At 39.7% G+C, this 19,414-nt stretch overlaps 1 protein-coding gene across 1 annotated transcript in view; it reads left to right on the top strand.

Moving 5' to 3' along the window:
• Positions 1-14,163: 14,163 nt before the first annotated feature.
• The window catches only part of CB1H4orf51 (chromosome B1 C4orf51 homolog), a 48,086-nt gene continuing 42,835 nt past the window's right edge, over positions 14,164-19,414 (top strand). Inside the window, exon 1 of the mRNA XM_045474928.1 lies at positions 14,164-14,954. Within this exon, the coding sequence (XP_045330884.1) occupies positions 14,722-14,954 (233 nt within the window). The 5' untranslated portion in view covers positions 14,164-14,721. The remainder of the gene's footprint in view (positions 14,955-19,414) is intronic.

Below are 19,414 nucleotides of genomic sequence, written 5' to 3'. Positions count from 1 at the left end.
TTTTCAGCAATTCTTTTGTGGTGCCCTTGGCCCCATTTGTGAACTATGCTTGAAAAGTCAAAGAATGTTAGATATGGCTGGCAAAGGTCAGGCAGTCGGCAGTATTTGTAAGGTACCTGTTGTATGTTTCTGATTTCCATTTCTTTCTATTCTCGTACGCTGCCATGGCAGCTGGTAGGATAGTTTCTTCTCATCAGTCATAAGCAGAGAAAGCTGAGGAGAACAAAAGAAGGTCATGTACCTTCTTTGATTTCTTTGATTCCATATTCGCTGAGTTTCCAGAGAAAATGTAAGCAAGAGTCCAGAGAAAATGTAAGCAAGAGTGACCACATTTCTGAATTCTTACTTCAGGCTAGAATCATACACGGTGGATTTCCAAGAGCTGAAAATAATGACTGGTGTTTAGTGTACCGGAGTATTCTAGCAATTTCTGAAATGGCTGTGTACACCAGTAACAAAACAGTTGGACTGTGTAGTGATGTGAACACAGTTTTTTTTTTTTAATTAATTTATTTTTTATTAATGTTTATTTCTGAGAGAGAGAGAGAGAGAGAGAGAGAGTGTGAGTCGGGGAGGGACAGAGAGAGAGAGAGAGGGAGACACAGAATGTGAAGCAGGCTCCAGGTTCTGAGCTGTCAGCACAGAGCCCGACGTGAGGCTCGAACTCACAAACTGCGAGATCATGACCGAGCCGAAGTCAGACACTCAACCAACTGAGCCACCCAGGTCCCCAGTGAGCACAGTTGTAAAGTCTATTTGTCTAGACCTGTGGATCCCCCATGATAGGCAGGAGAGCCCAAAGGGAACTGGGGGAAATCAGCTGCAAATAATGTGGCCCATTAATCCCCAAGAGGTGGAGTAAACCCTCAAAAGACCCAAGTGCGGTCACAGTGAGTCAAGGGTTATTCAGTTTGAATATTACCAAAAGCTTTTGCTTCTCTTCTTCCTTGGTCATTTGATTTCATATTAGCGTCTTAAAAATCTATCTTATTCCTGATGGGAAGGAGCAAGTTTTCCAACAGAGGAAGTGTGGCACAGTGATTTAGAGATTGGGTTCTGGAGTCAGACTGTGTGGGTTTAAACTTTCAACCTAGATCAGTCACTTGTTGTTTAAGTTTGGACAAATAGCCTACCTCTCTTTAAGCTTCGGTTTCTTTCCTGCTAAAAGGGAATTGACACATTAACGTTATAGGGTCGGTGAGGGTAAAGGAGATAACTCAGGAGAATCATTTTCCTACCATGATGGTACCTAGGAAATACCCAGAGGCTGCTTCCTATCATTATTATGTTAGTTACAAACACCTGAAACTGTACAAATCTTATATATAAATTGAATTTTCTCTCACGGTCTTACTACTACCATCATGTTCTTGTGATATTTTATGATTGTCTCTAAAGTACCTGCTGTAGTTAATTCTTTGAATATATTTTATACTGTTTGATGGTAGTTGTAAGTATATACATCTGAATAAAATTGTTTCTAACCAAAAAATTTCTCCATTGCACAAAATATCTTCCCAGAAATTTAAACCTTAAACTATTCTGAATCCTTTAGAATATTTTACACAGTATGTCAGCTTTCTGGAATTAAATTGCCTAAGTATTATTTTAGCAAACATGTGTAGCTTTTTTTTAATGATTTTTTTTTTTATTTTTTATGATTTGTGTCACTGGCATACCTACATCTCATATGAGGTTTAGGAGAAACGGAAAGATTATCCAGTCAGCTCACCTTATTTCAGAAAGGACAACCATTAAACCAGATGAAAACTGTTTTTAGAATCTTCCAGAGAAAGAAGTTCATAATTTCCCTTAGTAAACTATTACAGGGTCTGACAAACATGTCATTTGTGGTTCAGTGCGAGTAGCAGTGGGAGCAGATGCGTGCTGCATTATGAAGAAGGTGGCCAAAGAGTGGCTTTTATTAGCCCTAAACGGAGCTACGCATTTCTTCTCAGTTTGAATTCCTTTTAAATGTTATAAATATAGTCATAGAATGCGGTAGAACCCCTCCCCCCGCTTGTCCTCTTTCACTTGTTATTGTACCACGGGCTATAATGTGGAGACCAATTTCTAAGATACTGTTTACATTTATTTGCTATTTGTTATACTGGAAGCTGTGTAACATCGTAAAATGTTTGTAGCCTTTAAAAAAAAATTCCATGCTCTCTTTTCTTAAGCTCGAAAATGGCATCCTTCCAGGCCATCTGTGATTCTACCATTGCTAAACCCTTGACCTGGTCAAAAACAATGGGTTTTGACTTAGATGCACGTTGTCAGATTTCAGCAGTCACTAACTAGCCATATGATTTGAGGCAGGTTTTTTTTTTTCTTCTTTTATATGCACCAGTTTCCTTATATTTAAAATTAGGGTAAGAATAGCTATTTTGTAGGGTTGGTGGGATAATTAAATGAGAGAGTGTGTGGAAAATGTCAACATAGTAAGTGGTAGGTGTTTGGGGGAATATTATACACTGACAGCTCGTTGTTCTGTAAAACAGACTGGCATCATTTAATTTGAGTTTGGCCAAACTACTTAATCCCCCTGTGTCCCAGTTTCCTCATTATTAAATGGGGTTGACAGCAGTGCCCACCCAGAGTTGTTGTAAGGACTATTTTAGTTAATATATAGTTCCCGGACATAGTAAGTGCTAAATAAATATTTAAAGAGCAAAATATTTAACATCTTAGGGTTGTTTTAAGGATTAAATGAGTTACTCTCCCCCTATCTTAAAAGAATAATTCTTTTCTGAAAAAACCTCATAGGTTGACTTTGCCTCTGTCAAAAGTATAATTACCATTAATTTCTGTACGTCGGTAAAAAGGTGCTCTATTCTAAACTGAGCTTCAAAATTGACAGACATTTTGCTAAAACAGTACCAAACTTCATTAAGGGGACTACAATTACTTGTGCAGTTATAGCTGCAGTTAACATTACTCATATGAGGTGCCTGGGTGGCTTAGTCGGTTAGGCATCTGACTTTGGCTCAGGTTGTGATCTTGCGGTTTGTGAGTTTGAGCCCCGCGTCAGGCTCTGTGCTGATAGCTCAGAGCCTGGAGCCTGCTTCAGATTCTGTGTCTCTCTTTCTCTCTCTGTGCCTCCCTGATTCATGCTCTCTCTCTGTCTCTCAAAAATAAACGTTAAAAAAAAAAAAATACTGAAAATATTACCCATCACAATACAACCTAGCAAGGAATTCTTTATTTTTATTTATTTATTTATTTTTAAAAATTTTTATTACATTTATTTATTTTTGATAGAGACAGAGCACAAGTGGGGGAGGGGCAGAGAGAGAAGGAGACACAGAATCCGAAGCGGGCTCCGGGCTCTGAGCTGTCAGCCCAGAGCCTGACGCGGGGCTCGAACTCACAAACTATGAGATCATGACCTGAGCTGAAGTTGGACGCTCAACCAACTGAGCCACCCAGGCACCCCTATTTTTATTTTTTTAATGTTTTATTTATTTTTGAGAGAGAGACAGAGTGTGAGTGGGGGAGGGGCAGAGAGATAGAGACACACAGAACCCAAAGCGGGCTCCAGGCTCCGAGCTCTCAGCACAGAGCCTGATGCCTGCCTCGAACTCACAAACCATGAGATCATGACCTTAGCTGAAGTTGAAGTCGGACGATTAAGCGACCAAGCCACCCAGGCGCCCCAAGGAATTCTTTCTTTATTATCACTCTCTTATATGGTTATTTACTTCTTTCCAAGAGTGCATGTAGCTTTTGTAGCTCTGGTACATGCTGAAGACAAGAGTTAATGAACAGCATGCATATGATACTGTTTATGCAGTTCAACCTTTAATACAGAAGAAAAAAAAAAAAAAGGAAAAATCAGTGAAAACAATTGTAGCATTACACCCACCCAGTAGATTGCCATCATAGAAGTCATGACACCCTTGCTAAAAACTAGTAAAGTGCAAGGATTTTGAAAAGAGAAGCAGTAGCTTTTATGATCTATATGTTTGTATAGATGGTGGCACTCAGCTGGTCCTAAAGCCTGAGAAAGCCATATGGGGCTTCATAAACACAAATGCTTCCTAAGCCACTTCTCAAACACCTCAGAAGGTCGAGTTCTCATCATGTAAGGGGTGTATCTAATGAACCACTGTAACTCATGTAGGGTGTCGGAGTGATGGCTGGGACCAGTACTTGCTAAATGTTAGCATGGTTATTCAGGTGAGATGAAGAACATGATGAACAAGTCAAAATTTGCCTTGAAAAAGAACAATCAAAAAGCGACGGCAGCCTGTTTATTTTTCTTCCACTATCATATTTGGGTTAGTTGGTTACTAATTATGAACTTTCTTAACCCCCTTGACATAAATGCTTGATGACAATTCCTGCTCCATGAGGTTCATCTAAGTTCACCATTTTGGTCATTAGTGCTATGTTTGATTACAAAATATTAGAGTGACACAAAAGCAGTTATAAAATACTGAATTTTTTTTTCAGAAAAAACTGTATTATGAAATGTAGATGGTGCTAATGTGAGTCGAAGTACATTAATATTTACCTGTAAATTTGATGTATAAAGGTAACCTTGGGGAAATTTACTTTGCTTAGCCACCTCAGCTTCCTGATGGGAGGAAGGTGAGTGCGCATGAAAGTCAGTGAACTTTTCTACTCACAGCAAGACCAAATGCTTAATCTCAATTAATGTTTGCTTTCAACTAACACGGAGGAAATCATGTGAGCTCATCCTCAATGCTCTGTAACATCTGCCTGGCCAGTGTTAAGGTGTGGTTAGAATTCCATATAGAGATATCTTAGGATGACAGGAAAGCCATTTATCAGGCTCATACCTAAATACCAAATCTTGTCATGTATAGAAGCCAACTATTTCAAAGATCAACACTCTTCTTATGAATAAAATCATATGAGGTTTTACGCTCAAATTTTGCTGACTTGGGATTCCGTCCTATCATGAGACAGGATCTCAGTCCCCGAAAGTCCTTTTGTTACATATTTTTGGAAATCCCTGGGGTTCCTCACTGATGTACAAACGAGCTCACACTCTCACGTGCAGCTTGCTCTTCCCAGGCTTTTCTTGGGCCTCTATTTGAGCTGCTGCCGTTCCTGTAGGAGAATCCTGCCTTGCTTAGGTGTTCCAAACTGTGAAACTCTTAAGTTCCCCAAATAGTGCTGTTCCCTGAGAACAGGATCCTTGCCTCTCTCCTCACAGGGGCTGCTCCCACAGGCTGGGGTAGGAACCAATTACCAGACGATTTCTCATTTTCTCATAGTACTCCTATTTTCATTGTACTTGAGCTCTCCTGTCTCCTCCTGAGCATACAGTCTCTGAAGCAGATTTTCCCCTCACACATCTCCTCTTCAAAATGTGGATCGACTCCGGCAAAAGATGCCTGGGTTGGAGAGTTGGCAGGCTCTTCCCTTCTGGCATATCAACTTTATGTTGAGTCATGATCTCCCAGCTTCACATATCGACGATTGCTAATTCTGTCAACAACCTGTCAAGAGAGGCGTTATGACCCCATTTTACAGGAAAAGAAATTGAACAACCAGAATATTAAGAAATTTATCTAAATTTATTGTTCCTGAGTGTGATATACATTAGGTTTTGAAAATACTGTTTTCTAAGTTGCTCAAAGCACTTTATGAACTTCTTTTCATACTTCCTATAACATAGTTTCATGACAGATATTATATTCATAACTTATAGATGCTTCTGTGGTATAGGGTAGATTTGTGCATAAATCCAGATGGTAAGACCTTGCTTGGTATTTGATCTTAATGGCCTATATTCTGTAACTTACTATCTTAGATTTTGTTCTTTTGGAAACTGGTGCCTCAATGTATTTTTTTTTTTTCCAGTAGACTTTTCCGCTTCTGTTTGAAGATAATATTTTAGACATTAAAAACCAAACCAAAATGAAACTTAGTAACAGTTTTTATATTAGCCAGGATTCTTGGCCAGAAATAATAGAAACCTACTAGTTTGGGCAAAAATCCTATTTATTGGCTTATCCAGTCATAATGTGGGGAAAAGTAGGGGTTCAGCAAGCTTTTCAGGGACATAAATAACACGAGGGTTCTCTGTGTCTCATTTCTTCCCCTCTGTGTATTGACTCCATTCTCTCAGCTTCCTCCACGTAGCTGAAGATGTGGCAACCAGCAGCACTTGGGTCCAGGGGAAGAACTTCTCTCCATAGCTCCAATTCTAAAAATCTCAGGGAAGCACTCAGACTGGCCTCCCTGAAAGATCACAAGTTCATCTCTGTGGCCAGAAGTATGAGGACTGGGATTGGCTGGAAACACTTGGACTTCAAAATAAGCGGGGTGCTAGTTACAGAATAAGGTAGGATGCCAGGCAGACAGAACATATGTCTACTACAGATGACTGAGTATGCTTTGTGTTTTGCACTAAGGTGAGATATAAATAAATGTTATTGATATATTAAAAGATAGGATTTTTGTGAAAATGAGTATTAGCCCAATTGTTGGTAATATATCACCAGAACACACAAGTGACATTCATGTAGTCAGCTGCCACTCATCTTTAAACTCATGTGGCTATACCTCTATTTTGTTTTTTTTTAAGTAGGCTTTACGCCCAGCACGGAACCCAACACAGGGCTTGAACTCATGACTCTCAGATCAAAACCTGAGCTCAAGAGTCAGACACCCCAATGACTGAGCCACCAGATGCCCATATACCACTCTTATTTATTGAAAATATCTTTCCCTAATCCAGTTTACAAGTAGAGTATTCCCCCCCCACACACCACCACTAGGATATTTACCCTTCCTTACAGTGAAGATGCATCTGAAAACAAGAAAGGATCAGTACGTTAAAGGGGAATGGTTTAAAAAGTGTGGTATAGCCTAGGTAATATTTCCCTTTTATGTCTAACTGATTAACAGAAGATTTTAGAGTTCTTCAGCCTAACTACCTCCTTTATGCAGTTGGAGAAGCTGCAACTCATGACAGGCGATGAATTTTGGACAAAGGTCTTTTGATTGCATGGTTGACCCACACTCAGGAGAAGGTAGAGTTACTTTAAACATGGGGATCTCGTGAAAATCCAAAGATAGGAATCAAAGTTCAGCCTTCAGGAAAGGAGGTGATGATGAGGACCTACATTTTAAACTCTGACACATAAAGAATTTGGAAGTCTTCACTCTCATCCTTACAACTTAGAGACAGCTGGTCAAACTGAAAATTCTCTTTCTTGGACCTCTGGAGAAACCACCACCGTGAAATCTGGGGATAGAGGCATAGCCAGAGAGTCACAGCCAGGGTCTGCTTATCTGGAAGAGACTGTTGGAGCCATAAATTAGTAGGAATGCTTTAGTGGTTACTCTGAAGAACTGCTTAAGTCTGAGTGGGAACTGGTGGGAGAGTAAGAAACTCCTGGGGCTGCAGTCTTGCGGGGCCCACACACTTTCATGGACTTTACCTGTAGGAAGCGTGTTGTCACAGTGAAGACCCAAGAAAAATCCCCTCGTGGCGCTGAAAGGAGGAAAGTAAGAGTAATCGTGTAGTAAACCCAGGATTTTCTCCATAAGGACTACTCTTCAGGAGAAAAGACTTTGCTGGGGCCTTATCCAAGCTAGGGTAAGGGCATTCCTCCCAACCCCTAGTGGTTTTTGTTGTTGTTGTTCTTTTTCCCTCACCTAATGTGGGAAAGGGAACGAGGTCAACAGGGGTCATGGCTTCAAGGGAATAGATTGGGAACTCTGTGGCCAGTGAATGGGGTAGGGAGTAGGAGTCAGGGAAGCTATACTAGGGGAGAAATACTTGCAAAGATCACAGCCCAAGGACACAGGACAATTTAGAAGACTGATATTTAATCATAAGTTTATAGAACACTCCTCCTTTCCCCACATTATCATCATCCGAACAGGGCTTCAGGATAATGCCAGTGAATTACCATTGAATTGCAAGTACCATTGAATTGCAGAGAGTTGCAAGATACAGACTCTCTCTGAGGAGGAGTATGTAAGGAAGCCCAAAGTCAAGAGGGGAGGCAAAAACAAGGACACTAGAGGATTTTGTAGCTTCTGTCACCTACAGCTACAACAAACATGAAATACGTCCCAACACTTAGCCAGATTAACATACACCCTCACACTAAAGGGCTATATACCCCAGTTCCTGTTATTCAATACATTATGTCTGGATTTCAACAATTACAAGACATGCCAAAGGCAAGAAAAAAACATAGTTTGAAGAGACAAATCAGTCATCAGAATCAGACTCAGATATGCACAGATACTGGAATTATTAGAGAGTTTAAAATAACTGATTGGGACGTCTGTGTGACTTAGTCAGTTAAGCATCCAAATCTTGATTTCAGCTCAGGTTTTGATCTCACAGTTCGTGAGTTTGAGCCCCACATCCAGCTCTGCACTGGCAGTGCAGAGCCTGCTTGGGATTCTCTCTCTCCCTCTCCCATGCACACGCTCTCTCTATCTCTCAAAATAAACTTAAAAAAAAAAAACCTATGATTAATATATTCAAAGCTCTAAGGGACAAATAGATAACATATAAGAACAGATGGTAAATTTAAGCAAAGAAATGGAAACACTATGAAAGTATTGAAAGCATATGCTAGAAAAAATAGAAATTTAGAATGCCTTCAATGGGTTCATCAGTATACTCAACATGGCCAAGAAAAAAGGTCATTAAGCTTGAAAATAGGCCATTAACAACTTTCCAAATTGAAATGCAAGATTAAAAGGATGAAAAAACCAGAACATTCAAGAACCATTTCAAACAATAAAACAAACAAGCCATTGGAATACTAAAAGGAGAAGAAACAGAAGAAATATTTCAAGTAATAATACCTAAGAACTATCCAAAATTAATGGCCAAGCATCTGGGTGGCTCAGTCATGATCTTGTGGTATGCTGCTGTCAGCAAAAGCCTATTTTTGGAGCCTGTACACCCTTCTCTCTGTGCCACTCCCCTGCCTGTGGTCTCTCTCTCTCTCTCAGTCTCAAAAATAAACATTTAAAAAAAAAAATCAAAATTAATGGCAGACACCAAGCCACAGATTCAGGAAGTTCAGAGAACACTGGACAGGATAAATACTCAAAACAGAAAGAAAAACACACATGTAGCTGCATCACATCCAAAGAGCAGAAAACCGAAGACACCATGGAGGCAACTCTCACACATGAACTAGCAAGTCTCAGTCATGACACCTCTGCTTCTCTCTTTTTTCTGTACCATTCTAGACTTTACTTTTTTATAACTGTTTTCTTAGACCATCAAGGCCCTTTCGATTTCCAATTTTATCTCATTATTTTATAGTTCTAGTTCCCACATTAACACTTCATAGTTTCTTGGTTCCCAATTTCAAATTCATGATGGAAATGTGATTGCCCTGTTCATCTTTTGGAGGCAGTAGAGCTCATGGAAGGGAATCTCTGGGTGGGTTTCTTGGAATCAGTTGCCCACCTCCACCTGTGTTTCAGGGGGTGGGATAAAGTATGAATATGGTTCCTTTTTGTTCATCAAAAACAGTTTGTAAGGCACTGTTTCTTGGGGTTTGGGAGGTGGGCCAGGCAGTGATGTATACTTCTACTACAGAACAAATTATGTAGATAAATTGGGTAGAAAATGAGTTTCAGAGGGGTGAAGTGATTTGCTTAAGCAGTCAGTATGACTCAGACTCAAATCTACTTCCCTTTACTCAGTGATCTATTACATGGATTAGAAACAAGCTGTTTTGAAAAGTATATTGCTTGTTGACCATATAGTATCCATCATATACCATCACTGTTATGGTTTGAATTTGCCACTTAAAACATATGTTGATGTGCTAATCCCCAAGATCGCAGACTGTGATCTTATTTGGAAATAAGGATTCTGCAGATGTGATCAGCTAGAATGAAGTCATGTTAGAGTTGGATGGGCCCCAATGCAGTATGACTGATGTCCTTATAACAAGACAGTCATGTGAAGACAAAGCCACGCAGGGAGAACACTGTGATGATGAAGGCAGAGACCAGAGTGACGAAGCTGCAAGCCAACGGGTGCCAAAGATCGCCGGGAAACCACCAGCCGCGAGGAAGAGGTGAGGGAGGGTTCTACCACATGTTTTAGATGGAGCATGGGCCCTGCTGACGCCTTGACCCCTGGCCTCCAGAACTACGAGACAGTCAATTTCTATTGTTTTAAGCCACCCAGTCTGTGGCACTTTGTTAGGGAAGCCCAAAGAAACTAATATAATTGTCTGAGTGTAACTTGAAAAAGGAAACTCCTACAAAAATTTTATTCCACTCCTCTCCACCCCAAATATAAGAATACATTCTTTGACCTTCCAATTCCGCCCTCCCTCCATCCCTTGACAGCCCATAAAACCAAAGGAACACGAGAGATGCCTCATGTTTCTCTTGTAAAAATTCCTTGCTCTTGTTGGTATTCCATAATTTCTATCGTACCTTGGCAATGAACTCATTCATTGTAAAACGTTTAGACAATAAAGAAAGCAATGTAAAATATAAAATCACATGTAATCCTCCCACTCAGCTATAAGTATTAACGTTTTTATTTATAGCCCCCTAAGTCTTTTCTTACACACACATATACTTTTTATTAAACAAAATTGGGATCAGAGTGTATACATTGTAATCGGTTTCAATTTTCAAATAGTAAACATAACCAAAAATAAATCCCAGGAAAGACAAGAGGCTTTCTTTGAAGCTTCTCCTCACTAATTTTATCAGTTTTATTTTCCTGTTCCTTTGCACTTTACCCTTCTTTTATTTCCATCTAGTCCTGTTGCAACTGGTTTCCTGTGTCTCCTAGACCACTTTTTTTGATCCGTAAGTAAATAAAAATTTCCAAATCACAGAATTGGTAAGTATGAAGAAGTATTTTAAGATCAAGGACTGAGAATTGATATTAATGTAACTGACAGACTCAAACAGTTATTCACTATAACACATGCATGCTCATTCGGCTGTTGGCTACACTTATCCAAATATCAGAATTTGGCACCTTGTGGGGGGGAAACAGATTTTCGCTGAGATCGAAGCTTCGGCTTCATATGGGATCTTTTTTCTCAAGGGAATTCCTGCTTTTTCTGGCCTTTATATTACTTGCTTTCCTCCTGGTTTCGTCTTGGAATGGCATCAGTAAGTTTCTGCCTCCACAGAATACAGCCTTGATATATCTAGTCTGCAGTGATGGAAATAGTGGGTATGTGTGTGTGTGTGTGTGTGTGTGTGTGCACACACACAAACTTTTGACTGGAAAGGGACAAGATTTATGCATCTGGGTAGAAGTTATGTGAATGTACATATATGTAAAGTATACTCATGTCCTTTATTACTTGATGTTATATCTCAATTTTTAAAAATTACCGCCAATTTTTAAAAAGTACTGTCCAAGGTTTAAACTGGAGATCTAGTAAAGGGTAAGTAAATTCCAGAGACTGCAGACCAGCCATTATCTTAGCTATAGAGACCACTAGCCTTTTCAGCTCTTGGACTGTTCCATAGAATAGCAATACCCAGAGATGCTCTCCACTCCACTAATGGAGTTTTGTGGTCAAGGAAGTTTAGAAAATGCTTCACTATCCAGGCCCCTTTGAATGATTCATTAGGCATACTGAAATATCAAAGGCTCTAAGTCCTACAGCAAAAAAACACTTATACCAACTTGTCCCAAACTTATTTAACCACGAAACTCTTTTCATCAATACCTATTAACACCTCATTAGAATAATCAGCTTATGTTTAGAAGCCTGGTCAAGGCCTACCCACCTGCCAGTACGCCACCTGCTGGTTTTATTGGGTATGAGGCCAGTCACTCAGGAAGCTTCTGTTTTCACTAAATCTCATTCACAATCCATAGTTCATTGTTCTAGTGCTCTTGATCAGCATTTTCTTCACATTTAACAAACCAGGGACTGAACTGCATAGTTTGCTATCATTCAGTTGCAAACGGAGGTTTTTAGAGAGTTCAGACTCTCAGCTAGCAAGTCAGACCACACAAACCAGCACTGGATGTGTCCAAGAGAAATGAAGCATCTGATAAAATGAGAACAAAGAATGAGCGCGAAGTCCTTTAGAATTCTGATTTTAGAGCTTAAATATTTACGATAACACATTCAGTCAGTCTGTTCTATCTATTCTCTAATTTGAAGTTCGACTTATTTTTAACAGACTTGTTTGACATCTAATAGACTGATGAACTAAACTCTAATTCCCCCTAAACCCAATGTGAGTCACTTTCACTTAAATTGCAGTTTCACCACTCTTGGTTCTGGAGGTTATAGTTGCTAAAGTGATATCATCATTTATTTGGGAAGAAGAAACAAAAATAATATAAAGGATGGGAATGTGATAATAAAGGACACTTATGCCACAATTTATTTTTTTAAAGAGCTTATTTTGTCACAGATTTGTTTATAGACTGCCACACAACCTAAGAAGAAAACTTTTAAATGTTTTCTACAAATAATCTTTCACAATCTGTTCTATATATTTTCCTGTCCCCAAATAATATATACTGCCAGGAGAGATTTCTTTAAAACCACCGTTTTCGCTAGAACGGTTGAAGCATATGCACGGTTATTACCTGACACTGGGTGGGTTCAAAGGTGCTGGGTAGCCAGGTTTTCGGACCCCTCCCTCCCTCTGCATCTCCATTTTATCTGATCTGGATTTCTCGAAGGAGCCCCAGTTCCATGGGAAAAACAGCAGCTGGGTCTGAAACCTTGCCTAATTCTTCTAGGATGAGGTTACTTATATTCCCAGCTACAGTTTTAAGGAAAGAAACTCCTAACTTTAAATACTACAAATTATTTGCCAGTAATTTTATTCTCAAAGAAACATGGCCCGTAGTATGTTAGCCTCACTATAAAACAACTTTTTTAATGTTTTATTTTATTTTTGAGAGAGAGAGTACAAGCAGGGAAGGGGCAGAGAGAGAGGGAGACACAGAATCTGAACCAGGCTCCAGGCTCTAAGCTGTTAACACAGAGCCCGACGTGGGGCGCAGGGCTGGAACCCACGAACTGTGAGATCATGACCTGAGCGAAGTCGAATGCTTAACGGACTGAGCTACCCAGGCGCCCCAGCCTCACTATAAAGGGCTGTTTGAATTCTATTCCTGGAGCACCATTCCCAGTATTCAAAGACCAGTTGCATCAGAATCACATAACAATGTAAGTATGCTGATTCCTAGGCTTCTCCTCAGACCTGTGCAGTCCCTGAAAGCAGGGCTCAGGCCTCTGCATGTTTAGCAGGCCCCGTAGGTGCTCATCCAAACACCTATGGAGATGCTGGTTGTTCATTGCTGGTGATGGATCTGCTGGCAGAGTTGCCTCTGATTGCATCCAGATGAGGTATGACATCAGCATTTATAAAGAGTTCCACAGGTTATGGGAATGAACACTGAAGGTGGAGAACTGCTCCAAGAGCTGATAGTTTTGTTTTTTTTTTTTTTGCTTTGTTTTTTTTGGGGGGGCGGGGCGCAGAGGGAGAGTGGGGGAAGGGCAGAGAGAGAGGTAGGCTGAGAATCCCAAGCAGGCACCCAGCTGTCTGTGCAGAGCCTGCCTCTGGGCTTGATCCCACCAACTGTGAGATCATGACCTGAGCCAAAATTAAGAGTTGGAAGCTTAACCGACTGAGCCATCCAGGTGCCCCTTCAAGAGCTGATGAAAGGATGAAAGTTGAAAAACCTATTTTGATTTGCCAATGAACTGTTAATGTGGAGAAGGATAGGCAAACATATTTAGTAGTGATGGATGGAGGAAATCACGTGAATGGAAGATTGAATACTCTCACCTCTCAACCTAAAAAAGGCTCACAGTGGTATTTCAGTGACCTTAATTCTTTTTTTTTTTTTTTTTCAACGTTTATTTATTTTTGGGACAGAGAGAGACAGAGCATGAACGGGGGAGGGGCAGAGAGAGCGGGAGACACAGAACCGGAAACAGGCTCCAGGCTCTGAGCCATCGGCCCAGAGCCTGACGCGGGGCTCGAACTCACGGACTGCGAGATCGTGACCTGGCTGAAGTCGGACGCTTAACCGACTGCGCCACCCAGGCGCCCCAGTGACCTTAATTCTTAACCCCGGCTGTCTTTAGAATTCTTCAGGAGTCAGCCTTTAAAATATACCAGTGCCTGGGCCCTACTCCAGACCAGTTAAATCAGGCTCTATGGGGATGGGATGGGGGGGTGGGTGAGGTCTGAGTTGCTGCTTATCTTAACAGCTCCTGGGGTGACTTTAGTTGTGTAGCCAGCTGAAGCACCATTGCTCTATCACGTAGGAGAAGCTGTCTGAGTCACCTGTTATTGTTGACATCACAAGCAGTTCATTTTGCTTCCAGATCCTTGGAACCCGGTCTTTAGAAAAAAATGAATGCTTGGCACTGTTCTTTTATCTCATTTCCACCTCTTAAACCACCCTCATTAGGATTCACTATTTTATTTAGGAAAGCAGTTTCCCCCTGCTTTCTTGACATAATTTGCGGCAGTATATTGCTCAGAGCAAAGGCCAGAACGTTCTATACCTTATGCATTTGCTAGTTAAAATCTGGGGCTTGGGGGTAGAATTTGTGGAATTTTGCGTTCTGTTGCTTGGCAACTTTAAGAGAGTTAAGCCTATACATTCTGTGAGCATCAGAGTTACAAAGTTTGGTGAGCCCAGTCAATTATTTCTTGATACTAAAAAGAAATTAGTTCTCCATTATGTAGAGGGCTTGAAAAGTTGTCATTCAGAGCAGGGCATCCGTAGCGATGTCACACTTCTTCTACTTGACTCCACAAATTATTCTGCCCTTCAGCCCTCTCACCTCTCAAGAGTTCGATCTGATCAGACGCAAGGCTGGCATATCTTGGCAGAATGAAGCAAGGTGGTCACATTCCTCTGTGACGACATATGCAGGCAGTTACCGGAAAAAACAACTGGATGAGTCCACATGCAGCCGATTTTCTCTTAAAGCAGGACAGCATTGGCCTGAGTGTAACCAGTAAGACTTCTTTGTAATTTGCACCTGGATATGTCACTATAAATAGACAAGAATGCTAGTAGGAGGAAGAAGGTATTGTAGACCCTGAGAGCCTTCATAGACTTTTAACTCTGTGTATTTTCCTGTGTAAATGTCAGCTGGAAGAAGAGCTAAATGTCAGTTACCAGCTGAAATTATGATTATATTCTCTTTTAGTCCCAACATCATGTATAACTATCTACTCTTGAAGAGATAAAAATGTGAGTATTTGATTAAATTGTAGGTATTTTGTATTCTCTGTTCAGCAAAGAGGTGCTCCTGAGAATTTCAGTTTGTTTCTTGTCTAGTTTTTCCACTTTTAGAAATTGAAAAATTCCCTCAGAGCAGAAGGAAAGTTGACAAAATCCTCCTCTTTTCCCCACCTTGTATCATCTATCCATAAATGCAAGCATTGAGGTCCTGAAAGACATTGTCTGAGTATTTAAGCTCAGTCTTACGAAAGGCCCATAGAAAAAAAGAATTTGTTTCATATGGTGACTGAAACTATAGAAATAAGTAATCACAAAGGAAGGACATTCTATCGGTGTCTGTGGTGGGGGAAGGGGTACTGTGTTTCTGGAAAGATCTCAGTGAAGCAGGTTTCCTCTGAGCTGGTTTAGGAGATGGGGAAAGGAAAAGCATATTGCATAGAGAAGAGAATATGCACAAAGGCAAAGAAGTGTTTAATCCAAGTACGATCAGACAACCACAAATAGCTCAGTGAGTTTGAGACAGAAAGCAAAAGTGGAAAACTATGAGGACTTGTTATGAAATATGTCCCTCTGTATATTAATTGTCTACTATCTCATCCAAATTCTGGAAATGTATTTGAAAATCGACTGGATTTTTGACTCCAACTTGAGATGTGAGTAATTTCTCAAATAATGCCCTAATAATTATTAACTGTACTGCCTTCTGGGTCTTTCCAAATCATCAAAACAGTGCTGAAAACTAAAATGTCTCAGAATTACTCTTCTATTAGATGCCTTGTCTAGTTTATTCCAACACACTCTAATCTCTGTATTTTTATTAAAAAAAAATTTTAATGTTTATTCAGTTTTGAGAGACAGAGAGAAACAGAGTGCAAGTGAGGGAGGGACAGAGAGAGAGGGAGACACAGAATCCAAAGCAGGCTCCAGGCTCTGAGCTGTCAGCACAGAGCCCTACGTGGAGCTCAAACCCACGAACCGTGAGATCATGACCTGAGCCAAAGTCAGACACTTAACCGACTGAGGCACTCAGGCGCCCCTCTAGTCTCTGTATTTTTAGTTGCTCTCCAGTATGTTGACACTTGAATTATTTTTGGAAATCCTTTTGCTAATTCTGTGAATTCTGAAATACCTTTTGGCCAGATAGACGAATCTTTATGCATGGCCAGGGTCATCTTCTCTGAAAACAATGTTTGAAATCTGGTATCCAAACAGATCCAATCATCAGAGCAGGAAACAAAAAAAAAAAAATTAGTAACTCAAAAAGTACAGAAATACGACATCTGGTGAAAATGTCCAGAACTTCAAATCTGTGTCCTATTCAGAGTGTGATCATCTCATGCATCATTCCAACCAGTGCCCTCTTGTGACATTGCAGACATGAAAGACCCCAACCTTGTGAGGCTTATCTTTTTGGGGGGACCTCAGAAATGTAAATATATCGTTGGCATAACTACAGCTTATTCTGTTACAGGTTAAAAAGCAGTAAGTGTTATAAATGAAGATGAAGGGCAGATTCAGCTCATTTTGAAAGCACTGATTAAATTCTAAATTTGCTTTTGTTTTTAATCTTTTTCTTGGTTAATTTTAGCCCCAAGGCAAATGTCTTAAGTTCTGAGCAAAAGCTGTTTGATTAAAATTTTGTAAGGCTCTAAGCAGACATTTTTACACTGCTATACAATGAAAATGGTCCAAGGGGGATTTTTGAATAAAATATAAAATGACTGGTTATTTAAAATGTGTTAAGGCAGGGAAATATTAAGTATACAAAACACAAGACCTTTTTTTCACTTATTTATTCACCACATACATTGACTAGCCATATAAAACAAGATGGAAGAAAATTGGTAGAAGTCTCAATCATTTGGTTCTGAATCAGTTTTAACAGTAAATATAGAAGATTCATAAACATGCAAAAAGAAAGATCCATGCAAGAAACATTGGAAGAAGGGAGATTAGTGTGGTATAAAACGTAGACTGTGGGTTATCAATTCCACTTGTCTGCCAAAGTTAAAATAGGAGTTGCCTTTTGACATCTGAAACTAATGTAACATTGTATGTCAACTGCACTTCAATTAAAAAAAAAAAAAAAAGAGTTGCCCTTTGGAATGCCTAGACAGGGATATGGCTCGGTATAAATAATTTTAAGTCTTGATGCTTTTTTAATTAAATTATTTCTTTTATTCATTCATTAATCATATATTTATTAAGATGCTACTATATGTGAGGTCTTTTAGGATAGATGCTGGGGCCACATCAGTGCTCAAAACATACATATGGCTCTTGTCTTCATGGAGCTTATAGTCTGGTGAGGGAAACAATCACCAGGGAAACAAGCTATTTGTGTTTGAAGGAAACAAATAGGGAACTCGGTTAAAAACAAAGAGGGGTGGCAGTTTCTTACAAAACTAAACATGGTCTTTCTATATAATCTAGCAGTCACATTCCTAGATATTTACCTAACTGATCTGCAAACTTACATCTACACAAAAACCTGCATGTGAATTTTTATAGCAGTTTTATTCATAATCGCCCCAAAGTGGAAGGAAACAAAATGTCCTTCAATAGGTGAATCAATGAAAAACTGTCACATCCACACAGTGGACTATAATTCAGCAATAAAAAGAAATGAGGTATTAAGCCACAGAAGACATGAATGCATCTTAGCTCCATAGCCCTAACTGTACAAAGCTAGTCTGACAGGCACACATTGCATATTCAACTATATGATATTTTGGAAAAGAAAAACTGAGACAGTAAATAGATCAGTGATTGACAGGAGATAGGAGAGGGCTGAGTAGGTAAAGAACAAGGATTTCTTAGGTCAGTGAACCTATTCTATATGAAACAGTGATGGTGACTATAAGACATTAAGTTTTTGTGAAAACCCATAGTACTTTACAGAGCAAAGAGTAACATTTAATATGAATAGATTTAAAGAAATTATTTAGGAAGTAGGAGGGTTCCCAGGATGGCATACAAAATGTGACAAAGCGATATAAATGTATATTACAAATGTATGAAACAAGCTCACGGAAGGAGGTATGGGAATAAAGTGTTGATCTAAGTAACTATTTTTTTTAAGTTTATTTATTTATTTGGGGGGGAGGGGCAGAGAGAGAGGGAGAGAGTTCCAAGCAGGCTCTGTGCTGTCAGCAGAGAGCTTGACATGGGGCTCAAGCCCATGACCTAGGATCATGACCTGAACTGAAATCAAGAGTCAGATGCTTAACTGACTGAGCCACCCACGGGCCCCGGATCTAAGTGACTTTAGAAATGAATGGAGATTGCGAGACTAAAAGGCTAAAGGAACAATACATAACCTCTGTACTCTAGTTGATAAAGTTGTTTCCTATAGGGGGACAGGCAACAATTCTGAAACCACTATACGTATATTGGAGCTGAACAATCAAGTAGATGGACAGTGGATGTTGGAGTGGGAACTTAATGATAAACAAAGGGAAGAGGATAGAATGATCCACGTAGTAATGGATTAGAATTGAGTACATCAGTATGAACACGTGTTTAGCTTAATATAGATATAGATGGTTATGTAAAGAAACATTTATCGCCTTATGTATATACACAGATTAGTATGCACACATGTGCTTCCTTGGTCCCTGTGTGCAGCCCATATCAATATGGGACATCGGCTGAGAGGGCCTAGAAATAAGACCTTGGGACAGTGAGCACACCAAATACCCAGATTTTAGTTTTTAATACTATCGTCTAGTAAAGGAACCAGAGTTTCTTGGACAAATGGTGATTCTCAGACTGGAGCAGAAGATATACAAGATGAGTTTGGAGTATCTTGTAGTGCCAGATAGTAAGAAAGTGTCAAACAAAACAAAACAAAACAAAACAAAACAAAACAAAAATGATGGAGCCAACTGAAAGAGCTCCCAATGACCAAAGCTGGAAAAATTTAAGCAACAAAATAAAGCAGCGTTGGATCATAGTCCAAAGTATAAAATAGGCACCAGTCCATACTCTGATAAATGAATGACTAAATTAATTCATTAGTGAGGGGGGAAAGGACACATCCCTCATGCAGAACATTTTCATAATTTATGTAGTTATCTTGTACTCAAGGAGGTGGAGCATAACTCAGAGTAGTTAAGTGTGAGCTGTGCACAGCGACTTTCTTCCATTGACCATAGAAAGAGAAAAGACAGTAACTTTATAGTGGGGAAACCTGACAAATACTACTTCAAGCTAGCTGAGAGAGGTAAA

Source organism: Leopardus geoffroyi, chromosome B1 (genome assembly GCF_018350155.1).
Source record: "Leopardus geoffroyi isolate Oge1 chromosome B1, O.geoffroyi_Oge1_pat1.0, whole genome shotgun sequence".
Classification (NCBI taxonomy): domain Eukaryota; kingdom Metazoa; phylum Chordata; class Mammalia; order Carnivora; family Felidae; genus Leopardus; species Leopardus geoffroyi.
Note: the sequence above shows the minus strand (reverse complement) of the source record. Positions and strands in the feature narration are given on the sequence as shown.